General features: G+C 38.6%; 1 protein-coding gene across 16 annotated transcripts in view; it reads left to right on the top strand.

Annotated features, from left to right (window-relative positions):
- Window positions 1-12,945, top strand: part of HECW1 (HECT, C2 and WW domain containing E3 ubiquitin protein ligase 1) — a 255,444-nt gene that overhangs the window by 157,239 nt on the left and 85,260 nt on the right. For all 16 annotated transcript variants that reach the window (XR_011094036.1, XR_011094037.1, XR_011094038.1 and 13 more), the window contains one exon: window positions 4,671-4,840. Coding sequence is in view for 13 of the 16 variants with exons in the window: in XM_068674879.1 (XP_068530980.1) it covers window positions 4,671-4,840 (170 nt within the window). In the remaining 3 variants the exon portion in view is untranslated. The remainder of the gene's footprint in view (window positions 1-4,670; window positions 4,841-12,945) is intronic.

Raw genomic sequence — 12,945 nt, 5'->3', positions numbered from 1 at the left:
GCATTTCCAAGTCAGTGCAAAATTTCTGTGCTGTTACTGTTGAAACATTATTATGCTACTGGTAGCTAAAATAATTCCTATTGCTTTAAAAGCATGTAGCTGAGAGGCGGTGCCTAGGTGTCTCCTGTTGAATCCTGAGCAAGCAGAGTTTCGTTTGTCCTTCTTTTGAAGCCACCACTATGTAGCTCAGCTCAGTATATGAACTTCTGCCATCCAAGCTAAGAGATAATTGTTCTGTTCAAGCTCTACACCAAGCATGCTACAAAAGAAACACTGATGTACCAGTACCCTGGCAACTACCTTACCCCGTTGATAGTCAACCCAGATACCAGTCCTGGTCAAGTCCAGTTACTCAGCATCAGAATCTGAACTGAAAGCTCTTTGGGAATTTACAAAGGAAAACACAAGGGAAATGTATGATCTATCCATTGACAACCTAATTAGTAGCTCTTTTTCTCATAGTGATGGATCATGAAAATAGTTTATTGTGCCTTGATAGATGAGCTATAAGGATCTTGGAAAGACGACAATAATTTTATTTTCTGCCATTAATGAGCAGATTATGGAGAGAATACATTCCATTTGGGTGTTCATCAAACTAAATCACAGTCTAAATTGATGTCTGGGATTGTTCAGCCTGCAGAAGAGAAGGCTCAGGGGATCTCATTAGTGTCTATAAATACCTGAAAGGAGGGTGCAAAGAGGACAGAGACAGGCTCTTCTCAGTGGTGCTCAGTGACAAGACAAGAAGCAATGGACACATGCTGGAACACAAGAAGTTCCATCTAAACATCAGGAAGCACTTCCATACTGTGCATGTGACACAGCACTGGAATAGCTTGCCTAGAGAGCTGGTAAAATCTCCTTCCTTGGGGATCTTCAAAAGCCATTTGGACATGGCCCTGGGCAAGTTCTTCCACAGCTGTTGACAAAAGCTTCTCATCTCTTGGGGAGAATACTTTCTACCTTCATTAGCTTATCTAGCAACAGACTGATGGCCAGACTAACCATAATTCATTTAGAAATCAGGCCGTTCTATATTCTGGTTCTCACTTTGATTCACCACCCTTTTCTGTAGCATGAGTCTGATCCAGTACTTCACTATATCTGTACGGAACTGAACTACCATCTTCACAATGGTTTTGCTGATCATTGCCATCAGAGAATCTCCTTGCTGTGCATGACAAAATGTGACTCTCATACCCAAATCATACCTCTCCCCTGACCATTTGAAAGCTTAGTCACTTGTACTGAGGCAAAATCAAACTTGGCAAACACAAATAGGTTCAAGCTGTGAATCGATTAGTATCCTCACCTGGCTCCATGTTTTCACCACTAAACACACACCAACTTCCAGACTGGCACAAAGATGCAGTCTCCATCACTAACCAGTCATCATTGCCATGAAGTCTGGGATGCTGCATGGAAAATGGATTCACAGAGTGATTCTTTACAAGACAGGGAAGAAGGGAGGTCTACAGCCCACCTTAAGGACAGAAGCCACATGCATGCAAAAGCTTCCTAAGGTCTCATCCAGACACCCAGAGATTGGCATATATGGAAAATAAGCCCTGAAGTTGGAAAAAAATCATAATTCACTTGGGGGAAGCAGCAGACAACAGTTGGTGTAAGCTATTTGTATACAGTGAAGTGAGCCTAGCTGGTTTAGGATGCATGTACTTGCGATTACTGGCTTAGGATGCAAATACTTACAATTACTGAAAGTCTGTAGTAGTGAGTTAGCTAGCAGTTTCTTCCTGTTCACCTGCATTTCTTTCTTCTGTCATCTTTCACAAGAGATGGCCTGACATTATCAAGCTGATAGGTGTATAACCTCTTTTTTATGAGTAAATGAGAAGCTGACATACAGTGCATTAATCATTTTTTAATAGACTGAGTGAAAATACACTTCTGAAAAGCAGGGTGAGTTACGTTGGTAGCATTTCCTGATATGTCTGCAAGAAATAATACACTGTAAAACTGCAGTGTACAGCAAGATGAATCTAAGCCTTCTGGAATTCATTAGTTTTATCAAAGATTTAAATTCCGTTAACCCCAAGTACTGAGCATTTTCAGAACCTTTTTCTGAAGACAGTACAGATAAGAGAGAAATATTTTCATTTGGGGGAGTGGAACAGATGGTATTCTTCTAATGGGGTGTTATACAGCAGTGGTAAGAAAGTACCTGAGCCTTTTGGTTACAGAAAGTTACAGCACCCATGGTTTCCACTTCAGATTAGATTGACTTCTTATAGTTATATGCAGATACCAACGCAGCTTTATTCTGATCTTTTGTATTTTTGATGCTCTGTTTTTCACGGTGCCAAGAATTTGTGGTGATATATGTAAGTATAACTGCAATTTCTGTAGTTGAAAAAGCTAGTTCTGTGACCCTATGGGCATTGGACATTAAATACATGCTTCTAAGTGACTTTTTAACATAATTTGCTGTATCGTGCAATTTAAGAAAATGACACAAAAAGATAAAATTTCTTGTGAGCTTGGCTTAATCATTTTTCTAATCCAAATACAAAAATTAGATAATTAATTAATGTTAGGAGTACTTTCACCTTTGTGAGTGATTAATTCCCACCACTGGACAGAGATTGGTAGATTATCATAATATGTATGTTCTTTATAGTGTATAATATAGATGTATATATAATTGAATGCTAGCTATTTTCTAGCGATAGACTATTTCTTTGCACAGTGGTAGCAAAAAAATGGTATGGTTGCTCTTTGAAGGAAAAAAAAAATCAGGAACACATACAGCAATAAATATTTCAGTTTCAGAATCTTTTGAGGAAATACCAGAGAAGAAGAAAATAAGATCTCAGAGGTCTTTCTCTACTCTCATGTGTTATCAGCCTGACACGATTATACTGCTGGGCCTTGTCACTCATAGTGCTTTTGCAATCTTGGCTTCTATTTCTGGAATGCACTTTTAACAGTACAACTTCCAAAGCAAAACAGTTTGCCATAAAGGATTTCAGCAGGGCTGATAGATTAGATACCTACCAGTAACACAGACATTGCACACTTGGAAAAGAAATCCATGTTATCAGTTTGAACCAGATCTTTTTCTTTGTGTAAAAGCATTGCTAGGACCTTGGCAGTACATAGTGTCAGCAAAGTACTTTCAAATGGGATATTAGTACTGACATCCCCTATTTTTTGTTATTTGTTAGAGAACATTACAAGAATAAGATTCTTAAAATACAGTATGTTTCAGGACCATCTGTCCAACCTCTTTTGAATGTCTGCTACATGAATTGTGTGCTGGAATATATAATCAAAATCAACCAAAATGAAAACAGTTGCTTTTTAGTTCACACATTTTATTGTGTTGGCTATTACCATAGGTGAAGGAAGCAAAATACGACTCAGTGAATATTTTCCCTGGTTTTGGTATAGCTGTTTTCTGAAAATATGCTGATGTTGATGTGGAAAGTGTAAGATTTTCAGATTCATCAAAAATAATCTGCCTGGAGTGTTTTACATGATCTCCCATAACGTGCTAGAATAATTAGTTTGTTTTGTTTTGTTTTGTTTTATAAATTAGGAGAGAGTTTAAGCACTGATATTTTAAATTACTGTTTTAAAAACCTGCCTAAAAGAAAACATATATGTAAATTGAATGTTTAAGAATACATCTGAAAAATTTGGGAAACCATCTTAACTAATGCTTTGTACCTCTTCAATAAAGTAAGGGAGAGAAAGTAGCCAGTGCTTTTAGCCCTATGTGAAATTAAGCTTTAAACAGAGGAAGAGAAGCTCCATGCAAAGAGACATGAGCAAAAACAAAAGCTCGACATGGGGCAGCAGTGTGTACTTGCAGCCCATAGGGCCAACTGCATCCTGGGCTACATCAGCAGAGCAGTGACCAGAGGATCGAGGGAGGTGATTGTCCCCCTCTCCTCTGCCCTCGTGAGGCCCCACTTGAAGTGCTGCCTCCAGTTCTGGGGTTCCCAGCACAAGAAGGACACAGACCTGTTAGAGTGGTCCAGAGGAGGACAACAAAGACGATCAGAGGGCTGGGATTTTCTCTGCACAACGTGTGCAGCACTCCCTGGGAATTCTGCAGTTAGAAAGTCCTGCTCAAAACTTGGAGGTTATGTATATCAATCTCCTAAGTTAGCTGAGGTAAAGTTAACCCATGCACGGAAGGAGGAGTTTTCAAGTAGAAAAAATGTAAAATGACTTCTCACAGAGAAAGTCATCTAAAAGCTAAGTTTCATAGAAATAGAAAAATGATACCTAGGAGAACTGGCATATATTGTGTACCAAGTGCCATGTCTATGTAGTAAAATGAATGGATGCATCTCTTCTCAAGTTGTCCTATCACTGGAATCAGGCTGAGCAAGTGCTTAACTCCTTAGAAAAATCAATAGATCTCTTCTGTTTAGTTCCATAAACACCAATTTAGAAGCCACATTAGTCTGCACAATCAGGTTGTAAAATCTTCAATTTCATTAGATAGTAATTTTTAAATCCTAAATCACAGAATTATTATAATTTGGCTTTATATTACCTCATAAGAAATATAATGATTTTTTTATATTCCCACCGTATTATTTGAATTCCTCATTGGCTTCCTATCTATTTCTCCCAGAGAGCTACCTGCAATATGAAAAATAATAAATTTATTTATCTTGTTAACCTTCTTTCAGATTTCCAGGCTTTTGGTCTGAAGAAAGGAATGTTCTTCAATCCAGATCCTTACTTGAAGATTTCCATCCAGCCTGGAAAACATAGCATCTTTCCAGCGCTTCCTCATCATGGACAGGAGAAAAGATCGAAGATCATTTGTAATACAGTTAACCCGATCTGGCAAGGAGAGGTGAGTAGTTGAGCTGAAATTTGTTCAGTTGAGCTGAAACTTATCTTAAAACATGTCAATTACTCTAGCAACGGAAGGTTTTGGTGTGTTGTTTGTTGTTTTTTTTTTCCAAACCCTTTCTTGGCTAAATAGTTTCGTGACTATTTCATGACTTCATATCTTAACACAAAAGGCTTAAATAGTAAAACTTTCGGGATGGGCTGTACTTTGTGAATGTAGTTTATGAAGTTAATTATTGAAGGTAAGCCTAACTGAGAAAGGAAAAATAAATTTGGGTAATGTGAAAGGCTGCTGGTAAATTCTTGTAGTACTCTTACACTGAGATGAGACATTATATAAAATAGAGTAAATATAGCATGCAAATAAAAAGAATCTATGTGATTGAAAAACATTAGCAGTAATATAAATTAAAATCAGCTTTGGCACATTTGCTCATCACCTTGAAGAAATGCTCTCTAGTCTGCTGCTCCTTGTTGGAAGGGCTTAGTGGGTGTTAATGAGATCTCAGAGTTCAATTGCTGCCTGCTGTTTTTAAATTACACCCAAAATGGAAACAGACAGGAAAGAATGAGGAATCTCTCTAAAATTAAAGGAGCCTGACATAAAGGGTGTGATTTACTGGTGTTCCCTGTCAGACCAATATTTTCACTGCAGGAAAGAGTAAAAGAAAATAAATAGATTAAATAGATCTATTCAAAATAAAATGCAAATTGCAAAGTAGTTTAGGGACAATTAGGTCAAACTGCATAAGAATGAAAATTTTAGTAAAGAAGACGGAAGAAATGTCACTGAATACTCCTACTTTGAGGAGGATGGTCAAGAAATTAGGTATCACATCAGGTTATGCAACAGGTGAGCCTTTGTTGGGGGAAGGTTTGACACCTCAAAACTCATCTGAGAAAAATGCCTTCTAACAGAACTCACTTAAGTGGAAGGCCCTGTCAGGAGGCATCCACCAAGCCATCCACCAAGCCATAATGTCTTTCTTGCTCCAAGCATCAGACATATCTGGCTGAGGGGCCCCAGGTCAAGCCGAGGAGCTGGAACTGACATGGAGGATCAGAGAGCTGGCAGAAAGTGCTTAGGACGCAGGCCTAGAGGCGGGCAGGCGTGAAGAGGAATGCTGCTGTATGTGTGCCACACCGTGCATGGGATTTGTGGGAGTTTGCAGAGAGCACGGATGCCAGGAGTTGATGCTCAAAGGAGGACTCAGGATGTGGCTGTGGTCCCACTGTTCTCTCTCTGCCAGAGTTACCTGCTGAGGTGGCACACAAGCTGTCCATATTAAAAGAGGGATGTAGCAGCTGTGCTGGAGGCTGAAAGCCAGCATTCTGGAAGCACTCAGTACTGCTTGGAAGACTTCTCTTGACAAAGACAACCAATGTAATTTTCTCTCAATTCAAGGTCTTTTTGCACTGCTGCAGGGTACAATAACCCCAGAGTAAGGATGTGGCCCTGATGAGGTGTCAAGGGTCTCTTCTCCTCAGGGCATAAAATATGGCTGAGTTTGTGGGCTGACATTTCTTTTCCAACAGAGTATTTCCTTTGGCTGATGTGGAGATGTTCAACTGCATGTACTTGGGCTGCAGTTTCTACACATCTGCTGTTCTGAAGTCTTCGTTATTGAAAATACATCGGCTTCTCTGGCACAGAAGTTCCTAGGCTCCTTCAACTTTATGTTTTTTATGGGGAAAGGAGAGAAGGAGGACTACAAACTATTGCTGAATTGTGGTGGTAGCCATTCTTCCGTCCTCCCTTTTCACTGATGGATGTGAATACCTGAAATTAATAATATTGAGAAAATCATAGCCATTTTATTAAATCAATCAGTCACTAGTTGTTATTCCACAAATTTGTTTCAGGCAATGTATTATTTCAGAAGGGTGGTTCTTCCTTAAGGTTCTCTGTCACAGTCCATATAAATAGAAGACAGATTTTTTTATTATTATTTTGTTTTGTTTTTACAGTTCAATGACATATTTAATTTATTTTGTCTGCTAACTTGAAAAAGTCTGGAATGGAGAAATTAAAACTGTAGAAGTAACTGCAAGCTGGTATCTTTGTGTTCTTGATTACCCTTGAGTAAATTCAGTAGAGAAGTGTTGCCTTAATTCTGTAGGACTTCATCATCAAAATAAAATCCTAAAGACTAAGAGAAGATGGTCCATTTGCTTATATTAATTCATTCTGATTTTCCCCCCTCATATACCTAGCAGGCTGTTCTATTTGCAGAGTAACCACTTGCATTATAAGAAAACTCTAGGAGCACCATGATACCTCTGGCAATTTTTCATGTGTCATGCAATATTGATGATCTTCTTCATTTCACAGGCTATTCAAATACTGTTCAGCACAAGTTACTGTGAATTAAAGCTGTTCTTCCATTGCTCTGTTTAGTTGTGCTTTAGACAAGAGGACTTAAAAAAATGAAGTTTCTTACTAAGTGATAAGAGATACATTTGACGTTTTGGTGCTTGTAGCAGGGCTCAAAAAAAGAACACTCACTGAGAATTATTCGGTGAGATTAAAGACCATTCAGGCAGATTAAAGACCATGTGGTATCTTACAGTGGTTGAGAGGGTCCTTCTGTGATGCTTCTGTATGTTTTTACATACTCACAGAAGCATAACATCAGGTTCTGCTAAGCCAAAGTGTTGAATATTGCAGTGTGCAATGATGACAACTGGTAAGTACTTTGGGGGAGATCTAGACTAGTTACTGATGGTGCCTGAACCTCTACACAGTCCAGGAGAAGTAGGCCACTGCAGGAAATAAAAACAAGTTCTCCTCAGATGGGGAACTTACTGCTGATTTATGGTTAATGGACCAGGTTCTTTTCATATTCCTTGCTCTACTTTCAATCTGGTGCATTCTTCAGCAACATCTGTACTGTTAAACAAAATAGATGAGGTCCTGGAAACCAGGTGATGCTGGACAGCTTGAATCTATGTGGTAAACTCTGCTGTCATCTGAAACATGTCAGCAGCATCCAAATGACTTGTTTGGAATGTAGTGACCCCATGCCACTCCTGACATTGGTTGGCACGCTTCAGAGCGATTGCCAATGATCGGCAAAGGAAATCTGTGGAGAAAAAAAAAAAAAAAAAAAAAGTGTTCTTTTCCCAAATCTTCTGTTTATCTGGTAGAGTTGGGGAAGTTGACCATCTTTCTTCTAATATTGATGTTAGAAGAATAAGAACATTTTATTTGTCAACCAGTACAAAGTGATAGACAGTTCAGGCAAGCAGTACAGATCGTTGGAGGTCATAAGCAACAGAGTAAACTCGTTTAAGAAGTAGTTCACATACCTCAAGCTGAGTGGCAAGTTCTGTCAATATATTTGTAGATAAAGTACTTTAACCCCTCTGGACCTTCCCTAAGACCTATTTATGACATTTCTTAACTGTGGCAGTTTGTTTGAACTAGCTGCTTCTTTAGATTTTGTTATTTACTAGTGAGTAGATAGAGAGCCTAAAGGAATGGTCAGTGAGATGGCTATAAAAGTTGGCTGCTGCAACTATCCATATATTTAAGGAAGTATTATCTGTTAAATGACACAGTGAATTTCAACTCCTATAATCCTAGTTCTGGAAGAGCAGATTGCATTGAAGTAGGAGCCCAGTACGAGGATACAAACCAACTCAACTCCCTGCAGCTTCACTCTTTGTTTCTTTGTTTCTTTCCCTCAGCCTTTAAAAATATTGTTAATGTTTTGGGTGGCCACTTTATCACTCTGAATATAGCTGCATTTCACTGGTGAATTAATTGATGCGTGTAAGCAGAGGTGTTCAGCACTCTGTTGCCAGATCACTTAACAAATAGTAGTTAATGTGTCACATCTGATAAACAGAATTACAGTATTTACACATGTATAACTTATACTCTCTGCACCTCAGATAACCTACAACCTTTCAAAAATACTGTACTTGAATATGTTGTCATGAAGCCTGTCTCTTCAGATTACCAACACACAATCAGAAGACAGAAACAGGGGCTCGAAGGCCAGGGGGTGGTGATTTGGGGAGAAAAGGCTTCTATACAGGCACCCGTGGTAAGGTTTGTATGCTGGTTGCAAGACTGCCAAGATTATATGAGTGCAGTTGGCTCTCTGAGTGATGTTTTGGAGCTCCGTTTCTTATGATGCAGGTTTATAACTCAGCCACTGGTTTTATGATCATAAATGCTGGACTAGTGTATGATGGATCACCCAGCAGTACTGGGACTGAAAAGGCACTTTGTCAAAGTAGCCAGAGCATGCAATATGGGGTTTATGTTAGCTCTGTGCTTCTCTTGAGGCTTTATGTTGGCCATATGATGATGTAGAACAAACCTAGAGTGGCGCAAGCAGGAGATTCTTGACCAAAGATTAATGTTTCCAGTAAAACCATTCAAGATACTTTAACTCTATTTGAATCAACAGTATGAATTTAAACTGGATGCAGGTTGTATTTGATCTGATTTTGATCCAATATTAAGAGCACTGGATGTTGACAGTCCTACCATCGCCTCACAGAATTAATGCACGATTTCATCAAAAGTCCAAAATGTAAAGAGCAAGAGGAATATCACACTGATTGAACTTTTTTTATTTGAATTGTTTTGCTTAGATAACCTTTCTCTCCCTTCTACTGGCAAATACAAAATAATCTGCTGCAGAAACAGGCAAACCTTTACACCTAACTGTAAGTCCACCATATATGTAGTGAAATCCAGATCCTGATTTCGGTATGAGTTTTGCCAAAGGTTTTGCCAAAAGGCATGAGTAAAGCCTTGTGAGTGGTAGCTTCAGCATATGACATTCTGACGCACATGGCCATTTGGGTCAAACCATATTTATTTTACACTTTGTGTAAGATTGTTTTAATATCCCGTGATGACTGGCAAAAGCCCAAGATATCTTCAGTTCCTTCAGGAATGGGTTAAAGAGTGAAAAAAATATCTAGCTTATTTTAATATGTCATTCTTCTAGAAACACATTTTTATTGCAGCTTCCGCACTTAGAATACTAGCAATGTTGCTGGCCTTGAATTTTAGTACTCAAAAGAGTCCTAAAATATTTCCAGTCTGTTCTGTACTCATAAACTTGTGCACAACATATGAGAGATGAAGAAAAATTGTAACTCTTAAAGCACTGTTTATACTTGATTTCTTCCAGGAGTTGTTCTAAATTTAACTGCTGAATCCCAAGGCAAAGACTCTCTAGGAGTATTTGTAGGGATGTCCCAGCCTTCAGCAGCCATGGGGCTCTGTGTCCTAAGTTAGTGACACTGCAATATTTTCTGTTGTTATTGAGGACTACCGTAATAAGTTTAAGAAACTGGAGTTCCCCACAAGCTTATCCAGTTGCTCACGTAAGTAGTGTTGTATGGGACAGTAGTGACGTACAGGAGATTTTTGAATGGGGAGCAGAATCATACAGATGGAGAGTGGTGAGTGCGTTAAGGATGTAATTGTTTCAGTAGAGTATATGAAATGAAAAGCCCACTAATGAAATATTCAGCTGAAAGACTAAATCTGTCTTCATCCATCAAAAGTAATTTACAGCCTTTTAAGATTTACTTCTTCTTATATTGTCCCTGTGACATGATGGGTATCACAAATAAATTCTGTTTAATTGTATCACTTATTCAACTCCAAATCAAGAGCCTAATTCTTCCTGTCACCAATATATTAATTTACCTACCTTTCACCAGTTATTATACTGACTGTTCTTAGGATTTGACTTGCACTTAACTTGTCTAATCAGTGCTAGTGGACATACTCAGTTCATGTCAACAGCTTCCTTAATAATGTTATTGAGAGCTCATCGCTATGATCTATCCATATTCAGGGATGCAAATAATGTTGTTAAAAATAAAACATGAGAATTAATCATCATCATCATTAGTTGGCTTTCTATGAAAACTGTTCTCAGACTCTGGAAATGTTTTTATTATCTTATAAATGGATACAGATGTATTCTGCCAGGTCAGTATTAGCATGTGCCTTCAGTCTTCACCTCATGTAAGTCATGCACAAAACCCCCACAAAATCTGTTTATGGTAAGAAAATGAATTATCTGTGTATGTAAAACCATCCTCGGGTTTAGAAGCCAGAAAAAAAAAAAATAATCTTGGCACTAAGAAGCAGCTTGCTATCTGAACCTCCCTTTACTACAGTGTTTTCAGATCTTGCTCCAAGATAACAGTAGTGGTATAAATTCAGATCTGTGTTTATGTCGAGATCATTTGAGAGAATGGATGTGTCATCTGATCCTAGATAGCTTTGACTCTGATTTGCGTCTCTGTGAGAGTGAATCCACAGGGAAGAGGCAGGTGTGCAAAATCTGTGTAAATGAGTAGGAGTATCCTAATGACTTCACTGGGCAGAGCCCAAACTGATGATATTGTCTGCTTAGCCCAAGAGTTAGTATGTTGACATGGTTCTTTCCATCATAGAATCATAGAAACACAAGGTTGGAAAGGACCTATAAGATCATCTAGTCCAACCGTCCTCCTATCACCAATACTACCCACTAAGCTACTAAATCATAACTCGTAGCACCTTGTCCAAGAGCTTCTTGAACACTGCTGAGTTCAAGCTTTTAACTCTCAGGGTTTTCCAGTCTGGGAGCAGTCTTCCAGCACAAATCGCAGGAGCAGCTAGTTGCCCACCTCATCCTTCTAGTGGTGCTCCTCACTGTGAAGGGGTCCTGATCTCCATTCATTTATATCTAACCTATGAACAGGAGCATTCTCATCTTTGGCTGGTAAGGATCACACAAGGAGACAACTGATCCACCACATGGATGGTATGGGGTCTGACACCTTTTAGGGCCAGGTGCCCAGTGAGAAACAAGCTGTTCCTAAGGGTAATTTCTCGGCAGTTTAGATGAGGCAATCTGCCATCTCCTCTGTGGAGTGTGCAGTGTCCTGTGTCATCTGAAGTTCTAAGAGTCATTTCATACCATGTGATGGTTGGTGTGATATGCAAGGTAATGTGTTGTGGCTGATGTAGTATTGTAGGTAGTTACTGGTTTGGGCTAATAAGAATAAAGTTTTAATTTCTTGTTGGTTACCCATCTATCCACTGACTACTGCACAGCAACTATAAACGTTGGATTCCATGATATCTTAAGAGTTTTTCCCCCCACACACATTTTCACAGTGCATTTTACTTGAGTTTTTATAAGGGAATTAAGTGAAAATGTATTCTAGCTGTCACTAAAATTTTATGTGGATTGTCCTTCCCAGGTGTCCTGTTTACTGCAGATATCCAAATAAATATATAAATGAACATTGGACAAAGTCTTTTCCTTGGGGGAGGCTTTAGTGTTGAAACTAACTGATTTGGTAGGTGAGTTGAAAACTTGAAAGCGATGTCTTCCTTTAAGTGTGTTTGTAATAAAGTACAAAGAAAGCCACAGACAAAGTCACAAACAAAATCCATGAAGTCATTTTAAAGTTTGGTTGGCCTCTGGACAGCTGGAGAATCTAAACCTTTCAAAAAAGCTGTCAGAACATCAGTATTTAAAAAATGACAGAAATTAGATTTTCATTTTGTTATTTGTGGAAAAAGCCTGTTTATGTAAACTTGAGTACGCTATTTTACAGTTAGTCTCCATGTAAACGTTAGTGCCTTTGGATTCCAGTAGGTTGCATGAATTTCTTGTCCAGTTTTGCAGAGTTTGCACTAGCAGCTGTGATTCAAGGAACTCAACCTTTTTTTGTTTTGATTGTTTTGTAAAAAGTGTAGCATGAGTGGGAGTTCCCACAGGCACCTAGTCTTGCAGAAAAATAGGTTTCTGCCCTTTCATACCTCATAACGATGCTTAGTAGCATCTTTACACCTGACCCTCTATAAATCTCCAACTTCCAGCACAAGCAACAAGGCCTATAAACACTATCCATCCTCCTAAAAAGAATCTGTATGATTTTTTCTTAACCTTCATAGATACACACTCAGTAAGGGCATGGTGAGTTATTAAAGCAAAGGAAGAGTATTTGAGAAATAGTAACCACAAACAAAATAATTTTTAGATTCTTTATCTGTTTTGTTTTAATAAAGCATTATGAGTTTTCTACTCCTAATGATGATATTTGTTACAGAGTAGTTGAAAGTTGTAG

Source organism: Anas acuta, chromosome 2 (assembly GCF_963932015.1).
Source record: "Anas acuta chromosome 2, bAnaAcu1.1, whole genome shotgun sequence".
Taxonomy (NCBI): domain Eukaryota; kingdom Metazoa; phylum Chordata; class Aves; order Anseriformes; family Anatidae; genus Anas; species Anas acuta.
The sequence above is the reverse complement of the archived record's forward strand: the minus strand, read 5'-3'. Positions and strand labels throughout refer to the sequence as shown.